General features: G+C 39.1%; 1 protein-coding gene across 8 annotated transcripts in view; it reads left to right on the top strand.

Moving 5' to 3' along the window:
- RBPMS (RNA binding protein, mRNA processing factor) overlaps positions 1-22,514 on the top strand; it is a 191,999-nt gene that overhangs the window by 79,991 nt on the left and 89,494 nt on the right. For all 8 annotated transcript variants that reach the window (XR_009547539.1, XR_009547530.1, XR_009547525.1 and 5 more), the window contains exons 2-4: positions 6,114-6,191; positions 9,139-9,177; positions 10,291-10,353. Coding sequence is in view for 5 of the 8 variants with exons in the window: in XM_060183088.1 (XP_060039071.1) it covers positions 6,114-6,191; positions 9,139-9,177; positions 10,291-10,353 (180 nt within the window). In the remaining 3 variants the exon portion in view is untranslated. The remainder of the gene's footprint in view (positions 1-6,113; positions 6,192-9,138; positions 9,178-10,290; positions 10,354-22,514) is intronic.

Genomic DNA, 22,514 nt, shown 5'->3' with positions numbered 1-22,514 from the left:
TAGCAGAGGAGGTTGACCCAGCCTCCCTTCGGAGAGTGGGGCAGCCCCTACCACTGCTGCAAATTTAGGCCTAACAAGAGTTCCTTCCCCACCCTTGTGTATGACAATTTTCTGTTGACAGAAATACATTAAGATGTATTTGGGGTGGTGGGGGTGATAGTACACCGGGTTAAGTGCACTTTGCGCAAAGCGCAAGGACTGGTGCAGTGATTCCAGTTCAAGTTGTTGTTCAAGTCCCCAGCTCCCCACCTACAGGGGTTGGGTGTGCTGTCACTTCACAAGTGGTAAAACAGGTCTGCAGGTATCTTTCCTCCTCTCTCAATTTCTCTTTGCCCTATCTAACAACAACAACCACAACAAAATGGGAAAAGTGGCCGCCAGGAGCAGTGAGTTCCTAGTGCAGGCACTGAGCCCCAGAGATAACCCTGGAGACAGAAAGTCAAAACAGTATTTCCCAGGGACCAGGCATGCACACCTGATAGAGTACATCTGTTACAGTGCACAAGAACCTGTATTCAATCCCCTGTCCCCTACATGCAGAGGACTGCAGATGGCCCCCATAGTCTCCATTTCTATCTGTTCCACTCATCTCAATTTCTCTGTCTTAGTAATAAGAAGTAATAAAAAGCAGGAAAAAGTCTTTTTGCATAACCATCATGCTTTCTTTTTTAAAAACATTTTTTATTTTTTTAATATTTATGTGTTTATTCCCATTTGTTGTCCATGTTTTATTGTTGTAGTTATTATCATTGCTATTGATGTCGTTGTTGGGTAGGACAGAGAGAAATGGAGAGAGGAGGGGAAGACAGAGAGGGGGAGAGAAAGACAGACACCTGCAGACCTGCTTCACCACCTGTGAAGCGACTCCCCTGCTGGTGGGGAGCCGGGGGCTCGAACCAGGATCCTTATGCCCTTGCTTGCGCCTTGCACCACATGTGCTTAACCCGCTGCACTATCACCCAACTCCCACCATTATGCTTTCATACTTGGAGGCTCCAAAGTCCTAGGTTCAGTCCACTGTGCCACTACAAGCCAGAGCTAAGCAAATAAAATATATTTTAATAATAACGTTTTAAAAGTTTTCTTCTTAAACTTTGTATATTTATTGCTTATAGTTACATAAGGAAAGTGAACTAATGAAAAATAGGTAATCCTTTGTTTATAAATTGGTTATCTATTATACATATTATAGAAAGATGGAAATAGAATAAAACTAGTCAAAACACTAAACTTATTTATTTTTCTACCATTTTAAGAATTTTTCTAATATTCTTCTCCTATGAATATTAGTTCTATTGGTTGTATAATTAATGAATATTGGATTGCCTTAATTGATTAATTTTTTGTTTGCTTTGTTTTTTCCCTTTTGTTGCCCTATCGTTTATCATTGTTGTTGTTGTTATTGCTGTCATTGTTGGGTGGGATAGAAATTGAAAGAGATGAGGGGGAGAGAAAGACACCTGCAGACCTGCTTCACTGCTTGTGAAGCGACCCCCCCCCCAACAGGTAGGGAGCTGGGAGGGGGGGGCTCAAACTGGCTTTTTTTATTTATTTATTTTTTATTTAAGAAAGGATAAATTAACAACTCCATAGGGTAGGAGGGGTACAACTCCACACAATTCCCACCAACCAATCTCCATATCCTATCTCCTCCCCTGATAGCTTTCCCATTCTCTATCCCTCTGGGAGCATGGACCCAGGGTCATTGTGGGTTGCAGAAGATGCTTCCCGCTGAACATGGACGTTGACTGGTCAGTCCATACTCCCAGTCTGCTTCTCTCTTTCCCTAGTAGGGTGGGTCACTGGGGAAGTGGAGCTCCAGGACACATTGGTGGGGTCTTCAGGGAAGCCTGGCTGGCATCCTAATGACATCTGGAACCTGGTGGCTGAAAAGAGAGTTAACATAAAAAGCCAAACAAATTGTTGAGCAATCATGGACCCAAAGCTTGGAATAGTGGAGAAGAAGTGTTTGGGGGGGGGGGGTACTCACTGCAAACTCTAGTGTACTTCTGCTTTCAGGTATATATTTTGCACTTGTTTATGGATATGTGTGAACCTATGCTCTCTCTCACAGAACCTGGTCTATATCTAGGTTTTGGGACTTTGTTAGAAAGTGATCCACCTGGGATGGAATTAGAGAATACTATGAAAGGAAAGGTCTCACCCAGAGTAATGAAGCTAAAGGGTTGTCGTTCCACATGTGAAGTCTCTGGATGCAGTCTGAGCTGAAGCATGCTGAGGTGGCAATTGTTGCGTTGATTAGGTTGCGATCGGCTGATGCAATATTATTTGATATGGATTGGGAGAGGCATGCGGGAAAGTGGGCCCTATCCTAAGGTTCCAGGACTGGGGGAAATAAAGGCTTTATAGTGGAGATGTGAGGATCTTGCTGTCTTAGGGTTCAAAAAGACAGTGGATAGTTAATGTTACCATCACATTATTTGGTAATTAGGTTAACTTTGAAAAGTCCTTTTGTTAGGGTTTGCTGTATAGTACCTAGTATCTTGTATATAGCCGTGCCACTGGTTGCTTCTGATCTGCTTGGTCTAGGCTTTTGAGAGAGTCCACATATCAAATACACAGCCTATATATTAAAAAGACTCAGTCTGTGTTTTAAAAACTTCGAGACATACAATTAATTTTCCCCCCTCATATTTATTAACTAGTGATTTATATGACTACAGTTTACTAGGAGTGTACATAAACACTATTCCCACCACAGTATTCCCACCACCAAAAGACTGTTTCCCATCCCACCCACCCACACCCACCCCCCATTCCCCACCCCCCACTGGCCCAGGAAGCCGCATGTCTACCCCTCACCACAGGGTTTTTACTTTGGTGCCCTACGTACAATTTGGTCAGGTCCTGCTTTTAGTTTCCCTTTCAGATCTTCTTACTCAACTTCTGTTGATGAGTGGGATCATCCCATACTCATCTTTGTCTTTCTGACTTAGCTCACTTAACATAATCCCTTCTAGCTCTGTCCAAGATGGGTCAGAGAAGGTGGGTTCATTGTTCTTGATAGCTGTATGGTTCAAACTGGCATTTTTGTACGGGTCCTTGCTCTTTGTGCCATGTATTCTTAACCCGCTGCACTACCGCCTGGCCCCAGTAGCCTTAATTTATACTAGTTAACTTTGAGTTGATATTCCCCCAGATTTCTAGTTGTATGTGTGTTTTTGGGGTGGGTAACAATTTGATTTCTGAGTTTGTGGGATGCTTTTTGGTGCAATATAAATATGTAAATTATTTTCTAAGCTCCTAACTCCTAGTAGTAGGTAACCTATCACATGGCTAAACTTTGCTGCTGGTCAAATGGTAACCCTAATATTTAAAACATAACAGCCTTGACTGTGGCATATCTGGTAGAGTGCATACATTGCAGGCATGAGGTACCAGATCAAGTCTTTGATCCCCACCTGTTGGGGGTTGGTTGAGCAATGAAGCAGTACCACTGGTGTCTGTCTGTCTTCTCCCCTCCTCTTCTCTCCACTCGTTGTCTCTATTAGGAAAAACAAAGTAGGGGAATGGGATGGCCACCAGCAGCAGCAGAGTTGTGCAAGCTCCGGGACCTCACGATAACCCTGGTTGCAAAAAAGGAAAATTATCTACTTAACATTATTTCCATGGAAATTCCTGCAGTTCAGTCAGCACCTGGCATAATATCAGACATTTATCGAATATTCCACAAAATCTGAATGAATGAGTGCTGACAATCCCTCTTTGCCCAGGTTGAGAGTAGCCAAATAGTACAAATGCTGTCCACTTACTGCACTGTGGGAGGAGGGTTGTCAGTGACGGAGGATACACTGGATAGGAGAATTCTTGTGTTCTATATCTTTAGTGGTTATTAGTAATTCAGTTTTAGTAACCTTAATTTCTCAAGAAATTACTTTCTCAGAAAGAGCCTTTACTCTGAGGAGACTTATGGGGGAGGCAAATGATAATGAGTAACACACTTGACCAAATCAGCATTTTTAAAAATTTTATTTATTTTCCCTTTTGTTGCCCTTGTTGTCTTTTTATTGTAGTTATTGTTGTTGTTATTGATGTCATCATTGTTGGATAGGACAGAGAAATGGAGAGAGGAGGGGAAGACAGAGAGGGAGAAAGATAGAAACCTGCAGACCTGCTTCACCACCTGTGAAGCAACTCCCCTGCAGGTGGGGAGCTGGGGGCTCAAATGGGATCCTTGTGCCGGTCCTTGCACTTTGCGCCACGTGCGCTTAAGCCGCTGAACTACCACCCGACTCCCCCAAATCAGCATTTATAAAGCTTTACCCTACAATATAATGCACATGTAAGTTTACATCCATAATATTTATCTTGTTCTGGATTATGAAGAAACTATGATAGTGGACATCAATTCTGTTTCAGTTTTTACTATTATGCATGTACCTCCAATGTCATTCAGCTATATATGTGTTATATGTGTTTATCATCAAAGAAAGAAGGCATAGGTACTTAAAAAATTTACATGGCAGAACTTTACATAGGCATTTTACTTGTTAAAAGCCAAATGCTATATCCTACTAATAAAAGGATAAATTAATTATACAATTCATATAATAGAGTATCACCCAGTAATAAAATGAATAGATTGCCGATTAACTGGAAGAATTGTTAGCTAAATCTACTGAAGTCAGAGAACCCATGCTAGAATGATAGGCTGCAGTGGACAGATAACATGAGTACTATGGGGAGTCGGGCTGTAGCGCATCGGGTTAAGTGCAGGTGGTGCCAAGCACAAGGACCGGCATAAGGATCCTGGTTTGAACCCCGGCTCCCCACCTGCAGGGGAGTCGCTTCACAGGTGGTGAAGCAGGTCTGCAGGTGTCTATCTTTCTCTCCTCCTCTCTGTCTTCCCTCCTCTCTCCATTTCTCTCTGTCCTATCCAACAACGACAACAACAATAACTACAACAATAAAACAACAAGGGCAACAAAAAGGGAATAAATAAATAAATTAAATAAATATTTTTTAATTTTTTTTTAAATAAAGTAAACATGAGAACCATGGACCCTTTTTTATAACTATACACAGCTAATTTGTAGCAATAGGTCAATTGCCTTGGGGTGAGGCTGGTTGAATGATGAGGGAACACTTTAATGGAGAGCAAGGAAGCTTTTGAAAGTGATGTATGCGTTTATTATCTTAATGGTGATGATTTCACAGAATATACCTCTGTTGAAACTTACTTATTACATCATAATATTCAGTAAGTACTCACATGTAAATGGCATGCAGTTTTACTATGTACTGTGTTTGATTAGGAGAATAATCTCGGTTTGCATTTCTTCACAACCAGAATCAATGGAAAATGTTAGACTTATAAAAATAAAAAGTTCTGTCTTTAACTGAAGAAAACTCTTCCATGTAGAAGCACAGGGCTTGCATTTCTGAAGTCCCAGAGGGCCATGATTAAATCCCTGACACCACTATGTGCTCCAGCGGAGCAATTCTCCCTCTCTTAGAAAAACAAACAAAAAAATTAATGAAAAAGATCATTATCTTTTAAATTTATTTATTATTGGACAGAGACAGAAATGGAGAGGGAAGGGGGAGGGAGAGAGGCACCTGCAGCCCTGCTTCACCACTCATGAAGCTTTCCCCCTGCAGGTGGGGACCCAAGGGTCTGAACCTGCAACCTTGTGCATTACAATGTATGTGCTTAACCAGGTATGCCACCACCTGGCCCCCCGAGAAGGATTATTAAATACTGAGTTCTGCAGTGACTAAGTGTAATCATTTTTGCAGTGTTAATTGAATCAGTAAGATTTACACCTTAAACTTACATAAAATATTATGTCAGTTGAATCCAAAAAGTTGTGGGGAAAATTAAACTGACTTCATGTCATATTAAACAAGTTGAATTAAGTAGAAACATAGTAAAAAAAAAAAAAAAGTAATCTGTGTACTCTTTCCATGTCAAATCCTGACTAAATTTCTGGTCTAGTGACCTGACTTTCCTATGATCAGACTCACATTTACCTGTTCAGTTTTGGCACACACTTCCCCTAGAATAAACCTAGGTAGGAGTCATTAGAAATTTGAAGAAAATGTTTTTGATATTTGAAGTAAGTCATTTCTCAATTTTTTTTTTCCCCCAGGTTCGGACTCTGTTTGTCAGTGGTCTTCCCCTTGACATCAAACCTCGGGAGCTCTACCTGCTCTTCAGACCATTTAAGGTACCGATTCTATTTTTCAAAAATTGTAAAGAAAGTTTAAAAAGCACATGTATATAGTTAATTTTAAGAGGAAGAAACAAATGTGGGAGTGAAACACCTCACATTCCAAAGAACCAATCTACTATTTGTTCTCCCTATAGCTTGGGACAAAGTTCTTCACTGATAGGGACAAGCAGTTGGCCCAGTAGGCTCAGTCTTCTGCCCATTTCTTTTCCACAAAAATGAACCAAAATTAATATCTATCACTTAAATGTTTATATTCCAAATGCAACATTTTAGATTAAGTCCTTCTCCTAGATTAGTAGAAACAGAACAGTTTGTATTATTCTTTGGAGACAATGCTATATAAGCTTTCATGAACCAGACTTAAGAACTTTTTTCCTCCCATAAAGAAAACATCTTAGGTTTAAAACAAGGTAAAACAAAATCTTTAAGGAATTGCTTAAGAGAACTAAAGAACTTTCCTAGTTCTTAGAAAAAAAGTCAATGCAGTTTATTACATACTGTGAAATAGACAATGTGGGATGACATCAATATATATGGGGTGTTGCTGGGACCAAAGACTTAACATAAAATGGAACTAAAGTTGAAATAATCATGCTGCCAGGAAGAAACCTGGAAAAAGAGACTATAAGGGTAGTAGGAAGCTGTGAATGGAGCAGAATGGAGCCCTCAAGGAGGGAACTTGGACACCATGGTAAATTCATGGTACCTGAGCCTAGTTTGTGAGGCTATCTTAATAGTGCCTGGCCTGGGGCTACACTTTAGCTTGTGGGCCAGTGTCCAGTCCTATTGGAGCTGGACCTGAGACAGAGCTAAGACTGCTTGAGGAACAGAATTTAGCTTGGGAAGTGGAATAGTATGTAACAGCTGCAAATAGCCGGGTGGGAAAGGAAAGGGACAGATGAAATTGAGTCCAGCTTATATACCAAAAAGATAACCATATCATAAAGGATTTAATTCTGTTTTTATAAGCCACCTCCATAACCATTATATGGTTTTTAGCAGCTAAGCTAATTGTTCTTAAGTAACAAAATTTTGTAGGGCCTTTTTTTTTTGTTGTTTGTTTACATATAGAATAAAGATTGAACTTACAGCCTCATAAAATATCTCATCAGTTCTGATTACACTTCTAAAAAGTAGATTACCGGGGCCGGGTGGTGGTGCATCTGATTAAATTCACATGTTGCAATGCACAAGGACCCAGGTTGGAGCCTCCAGTCTCCATCCCCTGTAGGGGATGCTTTTCGAGTGGTGAAGCAGTGTTGCAGGTGTTTCTCTGCTACTCCCTCCCCTTTTGATTTCTGTCTATCTCTATCCAATAAATAAATAAATAAAGATAACACACACACACACAAAAATAAAGTAGATTGGCTTTATTTTTTACAAATAGGAAAATTGACCCTTGGAGCAGTGAATTAAATAAATTTTACCCAAATTTATACACAAGTGGTATAGCCAGATAGCAATCCGAAGCAGTATGACTCTTATCATCCCTGTTCTGGTATTACTTTTCTGTTTGATACCTGAGAATATTATAAATCTCTACCAGTGGTGTTTTACTTGAGTGAAATAAACATTTGTCCTTTGCCTCTAAAGCCTTCAGAATGTTTAAATTCCTAGTTTTTTAGTAGACAGCACCTTGAAAAAGGAAAAAACAGAGCTATGAATCATGACCTCTCAGGCCAGAAGAGCTCAAGGCCTTTGAGGTAAAATGTTTATAGTAGCTAATTGGTAACATAGTTCTCTGTTGAGAAGATACCAGGGTGAATCAATCCTAACATCCTGCCTAGAAACCCCAATGCTTAAGTCAGGACCCTGGTACATTCCTAACAACCTTCTTTTAATTAAAGTCCCTGGAGGGTGACCCTCTTCTACAAATCTGTCTCTGCTGATATATGTGGTGGTCAGTCATGTCTAGTGGTATTTTTCCCCCTCGTGTGGCATCCATCAGCGTAATCCACTAGTCATTGATTATTTTCAGAAATAAACACATCATGTTATCTTTACCCTGAGGAGCCAGAAGGGTTGTATGGGAGGCAATGAAAGGAGTTGATTTCTGTTTTCCTTGAGGATTACTTAGAATAAAAACTTGGTAAGGAATTTTTACTAGATCCAGTCAGCATACCAACATAAACATTGACCACTTGTAAATATAATAAGGACATTAAATTTTAAGTAATCACTGATTATTTAAACAGGCAGCCTTGAAATTACAGCTAGTACATCCTTAATAACTATGCCTATCTTAATAAATTTAGCCCTTTCCTCTCCTAGATTTATAAACTACAAAAGTTACCAGTAGATACCCATTTTCTTGCCATTCATATGAATGAAGAAAGTTCCAGGCAGAGTGGCTCAATAGGTAGCTTGCATGCATTTCCATGCGCACTACAGGAAAATGGTTTCTCTGAATAAAAGAGTAGCCCTGGGTTATGAATGTGTGCATACACGGTGGCTTGACTTCTCTCTCTCTTTCCCATTATGAATTTTAAGCTGGATGAATTTAAGAATTTCAGACTTTTTTTTTTTTTTTTTTTAAGCAATGTGTGTGGGCATAGGGGGTGGGCTAGGGAGGAGAAAGAGTGAAATTAAGATTTGATTCTAAGCTGGCTAAAGAGCTCATTTGGATAGTGTGATGCTATCCATGTGTGTGACCTAAGTTCAAGCCGGACCCTCATCATATTGAAGGAAACACCGAAAATTATCTTGTGTCCTCCCCACCCTGTTTGTCTCAGTTTCACTAGGGAGAGAAGAGTAAACAGCCCAGAGTGGTAGAGGCATAGAGCTGACACAAGAAACAGATTTAATTTCTCAATTACTTAAGAGCCATTTGTGAAAAGTTAGTGAATAGTCATAAATGGTTCATCTTAACTTCAGATTCATGCTGTATTGGAATTTTTTTTTTATCTTAATCTTCTCTTGACTCAGTTTCATTCTTTTTCAGGGCTACGAGGGTTCTCTTATAAAACTCACATCTAAGCAGGTAAGAACTTAAAATTTGTGTACAAATGATCACTTGTGCAGTAAGTGTGAATTTAGTTCCTTTGGCATGTTGTTGGGCTTGTGTTTATTATTATTTTATATATTCCCACTAGGTGTTTGACTTTGCTACTTTAAAATTAATGACACACATTTTCTTTCTTTTTAAATATTTTTTATTAGTGATTTAACAATGATTGACAAGATTTGTGTGGTAGGAGAGATACAATTCCATACAGTTCCCACCACCAGAGTTCCATATCCCATCCCTTCTATTAGAATTTTCCCTATTCTTTATCCCTCTGGGAGTATGGACCAAAGATCTTTATGAGGTGCAAAAGGTGGAAGTTCTGGCTTCTGTAATTGCTTCTCCACTGGACATGGACATTGACAGGTTAATCTATATACCACCACCACCTCCCCCAACCTGTTTCTGTCTTTCCCTAGTGGGGCAGGGCTCTGGGGAGGTAGGGTTCCAGGAGGACACATTGGTGAAGCCATCTACTCAGGGAAGTTAGGTTGGTGTCATGGTATCATCTACAGCTTGGTGGCACACATTTTTCTTTTGTTTACTGCTTCTTCCCAAACTCTGTTTTTTAAATTTCATTTTAATTTTTATTTATTTATTTATTTATGTTTGCCATTAGGCTTACTGTTGGGGCTCACTGCCTCCATGACCACCATATCTGGAACTCTTGTCCCCCTTTTTCATTTCATAGGAACACAGAAATTGAGAAGTGAGAGACAGAAAGGGAGAGAAAAAGAGAGACACCTGCAGCAGTTTGCCACTTGTAAAACCTTAAGCTTTAGCCTGGGTACTTGTACATGTTAATGTATGTGCTCTACCAGGTGTGCCACCACTTGGCCTCCATGCTAAATTTTCTTCATCCTCAGTTTTGACCCTAAAGAGTCACCACCACATTCCCTTTGATTCATGTTAGATATTTGGCTGGGCCAGAGTCATGATTCTTCTGGACTTAACTTCCTTAATTCTACTCATTCCCTTTGGTCAGTTCTTTATCTTAGCTCTTGAGTTTGATAACACCCTTGACCCAGAAACAATAGACATACCGTGATTTCCCCCCTCCCATCTTCATATTTCTTTTTCTTTCCTCAGCCTGTAGGTTTTGTCAGTTTTGACAGTCGCTCAGAAGCAGAAGCTGCAAAGAATGCTTTGAATGTAAGTACTGATGATGTAGTCATTGATGGTTTGCATATAAGATGATGGGAAGTATAGAATTCTTAGGACAGGAAATCAAATGTAATGAATATGATAATTTAAGAGAGAAGGATTAATTAACTTTAGTACTTCAAAAAAGATGTTTAGTACAGTTGTGTAAGCTATTTAATGTCCATTGAATATCTACATTGTTAAATTAATAACTAAACAACACTTTCTTGTTCCCTGATCTTTAATGTTCAAAATACCTACCAGTGCATGGATTTCATTTAAGCCCAGTCACATTCCATGCTGGTTTGGCACTTAATTTAGTTGTTATTATCCTCTTCATGGTTAAGCATAAACCAAGAATAGGGTAAAAAAAAAAATTTTTCTTTATCAAGGCATGTGTCATTAAAAAAAAAAAAAAAAAAAGCAAGCAAACAAAAACCCAGGTATTCTGCTATATTCTGATTAAAAAGTTCCATGAGAGACATTCTGCACAGTTACACATAGTCAACTGTAATTAAATAGAGATTCTATATTTGGTTTGTGGTCATCTATGTATGAGACTCTTACTGCTTATTTTTTAGGATTTAAAGTTACTTTATTTAGTATTTCAATTAACATTTTAGTATATTGAAGTCAAAAATGCCTTAAGGGAGAACCAAGTTGGAAGAAGATGAATGGGAGCAGAATTTAGCTTTAGATGGTGAGGACCTGATCCTCAGAGGAGTCTCAGTGAAGAATCTGCTCCATTCATTTGACCCACTGAAATACTGAGTCAGGCCTGATTAATATCAGCCAATAGTATTTATGTTGCTTCTGGGAAAACAAGGAGCCACATAACCTAGAACATCAGTTTCATTGTTTAGGTTCCTGGGAACTTGCTGTTTTTGTATTGTTGTGAAATTAAAGGTATTCTTGCCGGCTACAGCTGTCTGGATGCTAATGTGCAGCATGCTGAAGGGTGACAAGAATGACCATATAATTGAATGACTTATTAAGTCCAAAGGAAAGTCTTTATATATATGCTTAACTCACCTAAAGGCATAACAACCTGGAATTTTTCTTTTTTGGTCTTTAAGAAAGTATATATGCTCTCAGAAAAGTAGTTTGTTACTGTTGTTGATTTTACTCGAAACTTACAGGAACATATTAGGAATACAAAGCTCCAGAGACCTCAGAGTTTTTCTCACTTTGGATAAATGACCTGGTTAGAATACCTGCATATTCTGTTGTCTCATAGAGTAAAATGTAAATTAATCGTTTGTTGAGGATAAGTGGTACACACTGGGGGAAGAGTTGACCGTTTCAATATAAAATGTTTTATGGAGTACATTGCCTGAGGTGTTGGGAAAGCCTTCTTAGCAATTTTTTTTATTACATAGATATCAATCTATTATTATTTTTTATTTAGTTTAAAAAGGAGACATTAACAAAACCATAGGACAAGAGGGGTACAACTCCATGCAGTTCCCACCACCAGATCTCTGTATCCCCTCCCCCCCCCTCCCCTCCCCTGATAGCTTTCCTATTCTTTATCCCTCTGGGAGAATGGACCCAAGGTCATTGTGGGATGCAGAAGGTGGAAGTTCTGGCTTCTGTAACTGCTTCCCAGCTGAACATGGACATTGACAGGTCGATCCATACTCTGAGCCTGTCTCTCTCTTTCCCTAGTAGGGTGGGGTTGTGGAGAAGTGGAGCTCCAGGACACATCGGTGAGGTCATCTATCCAGGGAAGTCTGGTTGGCATCATGCTGGCATCTGGAACCTAGTGGCTACAGAGAGCAGAGCAAAGTAGAGCAGGGCTCAGGGCCAGCAGGCAGCCTCCAGGTCAAAGGAGCCTAGGAGCTCCAGGAGCCAGGCTGTGAGCAGGCTGAGAAACATTATTTTTATTTAGGCACTTTCTCTTAATTATTCTAACCAGGTGGCTTCTTAGTAAATACAGAAATACTCTGGATATTTCTCATTAATTTAATGTTAAATGTAGTTTCATCATGTTTTTGTTTCATAAAAGAAATTCTTTTTTAAATTATTTATTATTATCTTTATTTATTGGATAGAGACGGCCAGAAATCAAGAGGGAGGGTGGTGATAGAAAGGGAGAGAGACAGATACCTACAGCCCTGCTTCACCACTCATAAAGCTTTTCCCCTGCAGGTGTTGGGGGCTGGGGGCTTGAACCAGGGTCCTTGAGCATTATAATACATGTGCTCAACCAGGTGCACCACCACCCAGCCCCATAAAAGAAGTTCTAACAGTTGTGGGGTCTCCATTGCTATTATCTCTGCATTTGTATAAAGATATACTGTCTGAAGATCATTAGACTTTTATAGTGGCCTTTTTCATTACAAATTCATTATTCTCCCATGGAATTAGTTTAAATTTTCTTTTTAAACGGACAACATATGATATATCCTGTCATCTTATTGGAGGGTTATTGATTTACTGTGCAGTTGTTGACACGGTATAATTTCTCGCTTCTCCATAATAGTTGTATTTAGAAACTCTCGCCCCCAGTGTAAGTCCATTTCTACCATCATGCACCAGGACCCAAGGGCCCTGCCACTCCCAATCTTCCTACCACAGTCTTGCAATATATACCAAGAAGGAATTTTTTTGATACTTAAAATTGTTATGGTCGTATTCAATATTTTTTTCTTTTTAGTACCTCAGAGTTGTCATTACAGATGCCAGAGGTTGATCCATATTGTAACAGAAATGGAGTTGTGTCTCCCTGTCTGTGATCTGGGCCTCCATGACTCGTGATAAGACCTAATTTTGGGTGGGTTGTTTCCCTTACTCTGATCTCTTTTTTACTGTTGGGGAGCCTTTACCTTAGCATCATTCTTTCCCTTAATTATCAATGTGGTTTGCTGATATTTTTTTTTTTTTTTTTTGCCTCCAGGGTTATCAATGGGACTGGTGCCTATACCACAAATCCATTGCTCTTGGAGGCCATCTTTCTCTTCGCCCCACCCCCACCCTCTCATTTTGTTGTCCTTGTCATTGTTGTTGGACAGGACAGAGAAATTGAGAGAGGAGGGGAAGAGAAAGATAACTGTACACCTGCTTCACCACTTCACCTGCAGGTGGGGAGCGGGGAACTTAACTAGGATCCTTATGCCTGTCCTTGGCTTTGTTCCTTGTGTGCTTAACCTGCAGTGCTACTGCCCAGACCTTGTTGATCTTCTCTAGTATAACTTGAGAAGAATCTAAGTTAGAATAGGTCTAATTCTGTTTTGTGAACCTGAAGCTAATTCTTAATATTTACCAGTGAAGTACTGAACCTGAGTAAGTCTTCTGCTTAGAAGCTGACTTCTGAATAAAGGGGCTTTTACTGAGTTTCTGATAGATATTTTTTGTTTTGATTCTGTAGACTTTCGCATATCAAGTATTGGAGTTCTTTTGTATCTTAGAGAATTTCCTACTCATTATTATAGGTCAACTGAGGCAAAGAGAATAGATGACTCAGGTTAAGAGATGTAGGTTTACAGCTACAAGTAAGACCCTTATCCTGTACATTTTATTTATTACTTCTGAGAAAGACAAGTCAGAGCATCACGCTGGCACTTGGAGTGCTTGGGATTGAACTGGGAACATAATGCATGTAAATCCAGTTCTCTACGAATTTAGCCATTTTCCCAACTGCTGTCCTTTATACTTTATATTGCTACTTGCTTGGTCCATGTTGTATTGCTACATTTTTCTGGTGTTAATACATAATTTTAAATTCTCTCACTCTCTAGGAAAAGTAGCAATAGTAAAGTTTGTCATTAAGTGGGGTTCCTTCACTCTTCAGAAAAAAATGGACCCACTCAGGTTAATGTCGTTACTTTTACAGCTGTTACTTCTCTGTGAACATATTAAGGTCTTTTAAGGGGACTGGGTGATAACGCAGCAGGTTAAGTGCACATGGTGCAAAGCACAAGGACTGGCCTAAGGATCCTGCTTCGAGCCCCCAGCTCCCCTCCTGTGTGTGTGGGGGGGTGTCGCCTCACAAGCAGTGAAGCAGGTCTGCAGGTACCTGTCTTTCCTCCTCTTTGTCTTCCCCATCTCTCTCAATTTCTCTCTGTCCTATCTAGCAACAACAATAACAATAACTACAACAAGGGCAACAGAATGGAAAAAAAATGCCCTCCAGGAGCAGTGGAGTGGTGGTACAGGCACCGACCCCCCAACAATAACCCTGTAGGCACCCCCCAGAGTCATCTTTTAAAATTTTATTTATTTACTTATTTTTAATTTGATGATAAGGAAATTGAGAAGGAAGGTGGAGATAGGGAGGAAAGGAAAGAGGCACTACATCACCACTCTTGAGACTTGCTCCGTACAGGTGGGGACTGAGTGTTAATCGTTTCGAATTGGTGAATTAAAAACATCTGATTTTAATAATCATCAAACTTTTCCTTTTCATAGAGTTTGTCCAGACCTCTTAAAAGTTTTCTTCATATTTTTTGGGAAATCCCATTTTGTAATGCTTTTGTTCTACTTTTTCTATTGAGAAGACTCATACAGTAAGGTCCTCTCTTTTAGTTTAGTCTTATCATTTTAATTTGGTTATTTGTATTAATAGTTTTTCCTCAAAAAGAAAAAAAAAGTTAATTTCATTTACTCCATGTTTATATTGTGCTTGAATCAATTTGAGAATTAAAAAAAATATTTATTCCCCTTTGTTGCCCTTGTTTTATTGTTGTAGTTATTATTGTTGTTGTTATTGATGTCGTCATTGTTGGACAGGACAGAGAGAAATGGGGAGGGTAAAGAGGGGGAGAGATGGTGGTCTGGGAGGTGGCACAGTTGTAAAGCTTTGGACTCTCAAGCATGAGGTCCCAAGTTTGATCTCCGGGAACACATGTGTGAGAGTGATGTCTGGTTCTTCCTCTCTCCTCCTATCTCTCTCATAAATAAATAAAATTTTAAAAAATAAATATATTATTTTAAAGGGGGGGAGAGAAAGATAGACACCTGCAGACCTGCTTCACCACCTGTGAAGCAACTTCACAGCAGGTGGGGAGCCGGGGGCTCAAACCGGGGAATCTTTACACCAGTCCTTGCACTTTGCACCACCTGTGTTTAACCTACTGCACTACCGACTCCCAAGGAATTTCTTTTTTAATACTTAAACAGTTATATTGCTCCCCCCTTTATAAAATTTTATTTATTCATGAAGATAAGCAGAGAGAGAAGGAACCAGACATCACTCTGGTACATATGCTGCCGGGGATTGAACTCAGGACCCCATGCTTGAGAGTTCAGTGCTTTATCCACTGCACCACCTCCCAGACCACAGTTATACTTTTGTTTTGCATTATTTGGCAGAGTATCTCAAACATACAGCATTTTATAAGTTTTAATACTAAATGACATAAATGATAAAATCAGTGTTTTCATGTCATTTGGATAAATGCCCAAGAGTGGATCATCTGGTATTTCCATTTTTACTTAAAAATTCTCCATTTTATTCTCTTTAATGACTACACAACCAACAATGTAATAGAGTCATAATAGATTGTGTGTGACCTTTGTTTGCTATCCTTCCTCCCTAATTTTAGTTATTGGTGAGCTTTTTCATAGGCTATTATTTCAAATTATAATACCACAACTGGATAAGTCTGCTATAGTTAAACTATGGACATCACTAGAATTTGCCTTCACAGTTAAACATTGCTTTAGCCAGCATAGAAATTTGACTGACTCTCAAAGTAGAATCTTTTGCCTAAATTTTCGTTGCATCTGCCACGTGTGCTGCTTTTTTTATTAAAAGGATTTTAGGTGCATAAATTATGCTACATAATTAACCTATTTGAAGTGTATAATTCATTGTTTTTCGCATGCTGCATTACATATTTTTTTTTAAAAAAAAAATTTTATGCCATCAGGGTTATTGCTGAAGCTTGTTGTTTGCAGACCAATCCACCGCTGCAGATGGCCGTTCTTTCCTTTATTTATTTATTTATTTATTTATTTATTTATTTATTTATTTATTTTTCTTTCTTTCTTTTGTTAGGAAAGAGAGAAATGGGGTTAAGATAGGGAGAAAGACAGATACCTCCAGCATTGCTTCATTACTTATGAAGCTCCCCTCCTTCCAGTGGGGATTTGCTTCTAGGTTCATAGTAACGTGAACACTCACTCATCCTGTGTGCCACCTCCCAGCCCCTACAAATGATTTTTAATTAATTCCTCTGCCAGTTTCCTTGTCTGTAAAATGTGAGCATTATGCTTTCCAAAAGTATTAATGGAAAATCATGGAGCAAAATGTAATCCTATCAGTACACTTTATACTATGTCTAAAAGATAGAACAATAAAGTACTAGCTTAACTCATGCCTAGAGAGATGACAGAGACAGCAACCACACAAGGACATTTGGCCATGGTTCATTAAAAATCTGGACAACAATCTATGTTCCTGTACACAGGTTTTCCTGACAAGTTAAGCAAGCTAGGATTTTTCATCTTAATGTTTGTACAGCTTGTTTTTAGGTGAATTATTTCCACTAAACAAAACTTCTCACAAACACATGATCCAGATGGAGTATTTCAACTCAAACCCCCCTACACACACACACACACACACACACACACACACACACACTCTCTCTCTCTCTCTCTCTCTCTCTCTCTCTCTCTCTCTCTCACCACCACCACACACACAAGTTACTACCTATGTCAGTGTGTTTCTTATCAGTTTAAATTTTTTCTCCCTAAATTTTCTTAGGCTTTTGCTCAAAGTTATTGAAGAGATCCAGTTAGTGTGATCCCAGCTGGAACTTTTGGATGAGAAATACTTAGGGCTGCCAGATGAGATCATGAGCCCAGTGTAGTGTTTATTTGTTAAGTTTGTTTATAACTGCATACTCTCCACTTGCAGGGGTTGAAGGCAGCCATTTGACGTCACTGGGTTGGTAACTATGCCTTATACCAACATAGAGCCTCCATGTAGGCAGGGTTGTTGAACTCTTTTTCCCAACGACTGTACACTTTAGAGTTTGGTAAACAACTCTGTGTAGCTAGCCCCCTCGACGAAATATGAACGAGCTTTCCACAAAAGTCACTTGACAGGGAAGGAGAGATAGATAGTTTAATCGTTTGACAAAGACTTTTATGCCTGAGTCTCCAAAGGCCTGGCTTAGATTCAGTCCTCTACTATAAGCCAGAGCAGAGCAATGCTGAGGTAAAAAAAAAAAAAAAAAAAAAAAAGCAAAGCAGGAAGGGGAAAAAAAGCCACGTGACACTCGACACTACCCAAATACAACAGCCAAATGTTAAAAACAATAGTGATAAGGTACTTACATTATTTGAGTGCATGTACATGCATATACATTGCTATCATTGTGATCTTGGCATTTTTTAATTGTGTTAAAGTCCTCTTGCAACAGTACAATGCATAAAAATCATTTAAAACTATATGAAGGTGAATGTGAGGAATCTGCTAAATTTTCAGATTCATAGCTTTAAGGGGAAAAAAGTAGGTTATTTGTCAGAATTAGCAAGCAAATTTGAAGAAGGAAAAATGATTTTAGTATTGGGAAGAATCACAGATTCTTATATACAGACTATTGTGTATTCCAGTGACAAGTATCCATTCAGCTCTCAAATTAATTCATCATATATTATATAATGTATTTTTTTGTTTGAGGAGTTAGTTTAAAATTATCTGGACTCCCATGTAAAATTGCTATCTCATTTTGGCCTTGCCCTTTCTCTGGTTTTTCTAGTCTTTAGAAAATGCCAAGAATTCTATTTGCCTCTATTGCAAGTGTATTTAGCAAATACAGTATAATGTTATTAAAACAGGAGTGCTAAGACTCTTTTTGCTATGAAGCCAGGGCAGTTTTAGAACCAGATGTCATCACTCAATATTAGCAATCCTATTGTAGTTGAAAATATTTTGTTACTTTCAATCACTGTTGCAGAGTCATTTTTACTTTTTAGTGAGTGGTCTTACTCAAAATGACTAGAGGCTTAAAGAATAGCAAAGCTATCAAGGCAGAAGATGGGATACGGAGTTCTGGTGGTGGGAATTGAGTGGAGTTGTACCCCTCTTCTCCTATGGTTTTGTCAGTGTTTCATTTTTATAAAATAAAATAAATGGAAAAAAAAAAAGAAGAAGAAGAATGACTGGAGACTCTAAGACTCTCCCATGCTGGCCTAGTGTTTTCTGATAATGTGTCAATACAAGGATTTTAACTCTTGGCTCATAAAGCTGAAACTCTCGTCTTACTATGTAACTGAAATGCATTAGAATGTCTTAAAGTCATGACAGATTTAATGCCCTTATTTTGACAAGGCATTTTGACAGGCATATTTGTCAGTTGTTGAACTTTGTTTCCCTGAAAGTATTGACAGACTGAGCTACTTTTGTTATTTATAACTAAAAGGTTCTTTGATTTGTTTATTCATTTATTTATTTTTGCTATTTTTATTGACATCTACTTACATGGTAATGTAAAAAAGTCTGACAAGAATCAGATAGTCAGATATTTTTTTCCATATCAGAGAAAAAAAATGAGTAAGGAGAGACAAGCAAGCAAACTGTTTCTAAGAATTGTGAGAACTAAGGTGGTTATCTTTGGGAGGTGGGGGGTGGGGTAAAGAATTTTGGTGGTGGGTGTGATATAGAACGATAACCCTGTACTCTTAAAATCTTGTAACCTACTATTAATCACAAATTAAAAAATTCAAAATATCTTATTGATAATACCTATCTCAAAGGGTAAGATGATCAAATCAGTTAGATAATGTTTTTAAAGCCACACTCAAGAAATGGTAGTTCTCACAATTGATTATTATGACCTTCACAAAGGAACTTTCATTCCTCAAGACTCCTCCCTTGCAAATTTGTTTAAATTTGTGGTGTTGATGGACTTTAGACTCTACTGGATTTGGAATATATTTGAAAATTTTTTAATGTCTTTTTATTTATTTATTCCTTTTGTTGCCCTTGTTGTTTTATTGTTGTAGTGATTGATGTTGTCGTTGCTGGATAGGACAGAGAGAAATGGAGAGAGGAAGGGAAGACAGAGAGGGGGAGAGAAAGATAGACACCTGCAGACCTGCTTCACCGCGTGTGAAGTGACTCCCCTGCAGGTGGGGAGCTGGGGGGCTCGAACCGGGATGCTTAATGCCAGTCCTTGCGCTTTGCACCACGTGCGCTTAACCCGCTCCAAGGAAAATTTTTATGATATTGTTTGTAGTGCTCAAAATAACTTTAAGCCTAGTAAACAACCCTACTGTTGTATTCTGTAAGTTTAGTCATACATGTCTTCCTCTTTCAGATTCAAGTTGATTATATTTTCAAACAAAAGACTTCAAATTCATCCCATATACACTGCTTAATTTATCAGTCAGTGAGATTCCAAAATGAGGTTTATCGTCTAGATAAATTTTGGAGACAGTTAGCCATATCACCAGTCAGCGGTGTGGAGGATCGAGAACGATGATTGAATCTGCTAAGAATTGAGGTGGATGTTAGCTCACTTTTTTGGCTCCCTTCGCAGCACAGGAAGTCCTTTGCAGTGAACTTCCAATCTTGGGACTTCACTGTTTACATTTCTTTTCAACTAAGCTTGTCCCTGAGTCCCCAATTCTTGCTTGGAAAGAGCTTGCAAGCCACTTAATGATCTGTGCTAGTTTTGTTGTTGTTGTTTGTTTTTGTTTTTGTTTTTAATACAAGTTTAAGGGCCAAGTGTTTCCTTCATTCCTTTAGAGAGAGAGAGAGAGTTGCTGGGAACAACATGACTGACTTTTGCTCTCCTTGTGTTACATGGGGGAGAGGAGCAGGTAAAGAGAGGCCTGCTACACCATGTGTGGAGCTTTCCCTCACGCTATGGTATTCCCATGTGTGCCACTGTTCAGAGTGAGGCCCTGTGAGGTTTACTGGATGAGCCATCTCCTGGGACCCCTTATTTCTCTATATTTACTGCATTAGTCAGTGAACTGTTTTCCTACCCAGGGGCCAGTGATGTTACTGGATAACTTTCAGGGCCGAATAAATAATTACTGGTGTTCATGATTCTCATTTTTACCCTTAGTAAAGTTGATGATAGAATTGTTGGTTTCTGGGGCCAGGTGGTGGCACACGCAGAAGGGTGCACATGTTACAGTGTGTGAGGACCTGGGTTCAAGTCCCTGGTTCCTACCTGCAAGGGGAAAGTCTTATAAGCCGTATAGGGGTGCTGCAGGTCAGTCAGTCTCTCTCTCTCTCTCTCTCTCTCTCTCTCTCTCTCTCTCCCTCTCTCCCTCTCCCTCTCCTTCTCCCTCTCCCTCTCCCTCTCCCTCTCCCCATTTTCCTCTTTCATCTCAATTTTTCTCTCTTTATTCAAAAAGAAATGAACAATTTTTTGAAGCTGTTGACTTCTAAAATAACTCTTAATTTTTGTTATTTGTGCTTTCCTTTTTAAAAACCAGGGATAGACTGTTTTGCCATGCCCCCCCCCATCCAGGTTTGAGACCCCAGTGTACTACATGGGGGATACTGTAGCACTGGAGAAGTCTTAGTAGTTTGGGATATTATCCCCACCCACCATTACCACCGAGAGGGAGAGGGGAAGGGAGAGGCAGACATTGCTAGAATACACATTTATTTCTTCCTCTTGGTGTTTAACTAACTGAAGATCACGTAAACTTATACGTACACTATATGGCAGACTTTCCTGGATTCCTGTGTGTATGGCATTGTTCACTGCTTTAAATGAAAGAAAAAAAAAGCAGAAAGTGGTTTTGAAAATGCAATTGGAGGAGGTTGGGTGGTAATGCAGCGGGTTAAGCACACATGGCACAAAGCACAAGGACTGACCTAAGGATCCTGGTTCGAGCCCCCAGCTCCCCACCTGCAGCGGGGTAGCTTCACAAGTGGTGAAGCAGGTCTGCAGGTATCTTATCTTGCTCTCCCCCTCTCTGTCTTCCCTCCTCTCGCAGTTTATCTCTGCCCTATACGACAATGACATCAATAACAACAATAATAATAACCACAACATGATAAAACAACAAGGGCGACAAAAGTGAAAAAAATGGCATCCAGGAACAGTGGATTCATGGTGCAGATACTGAGCCCCAGCAATAACCCTGGAGGGAAAGGAAGAAAGAATATAATTGGAGTTGTGCTGGAGACTGTCTGTTTTTGAAATGTAACTCTTTTCAAAATGGTTTTGGAATGGTTAGGCACCTGTCTTGTTTCACTTGTAGAGTTTGTTTATATTAGCACTGTTTTTCCTTTCCTCCCCATCTCTTCCCCCCTATATCAGGCACATAAAGATTCAAAGTAAACTGTCAGGAATGATCCTAAATCATACACAGAAAGTTAGCATGGCTCCTCAGGTGACCTAATAACACTCTTGGTGAAGCTAAAAGAAGGGTGTGTTAAATGCATTTTCTCAGTCTGCCTACCTCATGAGGAGGACTTAGTCTTCATGTGACTTTCTGTATAGAAGCACTTTTTAAAGAGTTTTCAGATTCCATATTTTACTACATTGGTCAGTTAATGTATTTTCTTTTTTTATATATTTATTCCCTTTTGTTGCCCTTGGTTTATTTTTATTATTATTGTTGTAGTTATTGTTGTTGTCACTGATGTCTTCGTTGTCAGATAGGACAGAGAGAAATGGAGAGAGGAGGGGAAGACAGAGAGGTGAGGAGAAAGATAGATACCTGCAGACCTGCTTTACTGCCTGTGAAGTGACTCACCTGCAGGTCAGGAGCCAGAGACTCAAACTGGTATCTTTACACCTGTCCTTGCGCTTTGCACTTTGCCATGTGTGCTTAACCTGCTGTGCTACCGCCCAACTCCCAGTTAATGTAGTTTCATGCACGCAAAAGCACATAACATTAATTTCTCTTAGCATATTCCTGTTGTGAATTAAAATACACAGAAACGGGTTTTTTTTTTTTTGATAATTAGAAGATTAGCATATACTTATGTCTTGAAGTACTTAAAGCGGTTCCTTGAAATTTCTTGAATAAGAGTTTTCTTAAAAATGAAGTCTCTACACCATGAGTCCATCTGTCTTTAAAGGGCATCTACTAATGTAAATTGAGTATGTAGTTAATAGTTCATTCTTTCTCAGTTGACTCTTGGATTTTGTACTTTGGACAAGACTGTATCAACATGCACAATACGAATTTAATTGGGTCTCTCAATCTGCCATTAATAAGATAGTTTGTCTATTTTTGTGATT

The sequence above is a fragment of the Erinaceus europaeus genome, chromosome 2 (assembly GCF_950295315.1).
Source record: "Erinaceus europaeus chromosome 2, mEriEur2.1, whole genome shotgun sequence".
Classification (NCBI taxonomy): domain Eukaryota; kingdom Metazoa; phylum Chordata; class Mammalia; order Eulipotyphla; family Erinaceidae; genus Erinaceus; species Erinaceus europaeus.
Note: the sequence above shows the minus strand (reverse complement) of the source record. Positions and strands in the feature narration are given on the sequence as shown.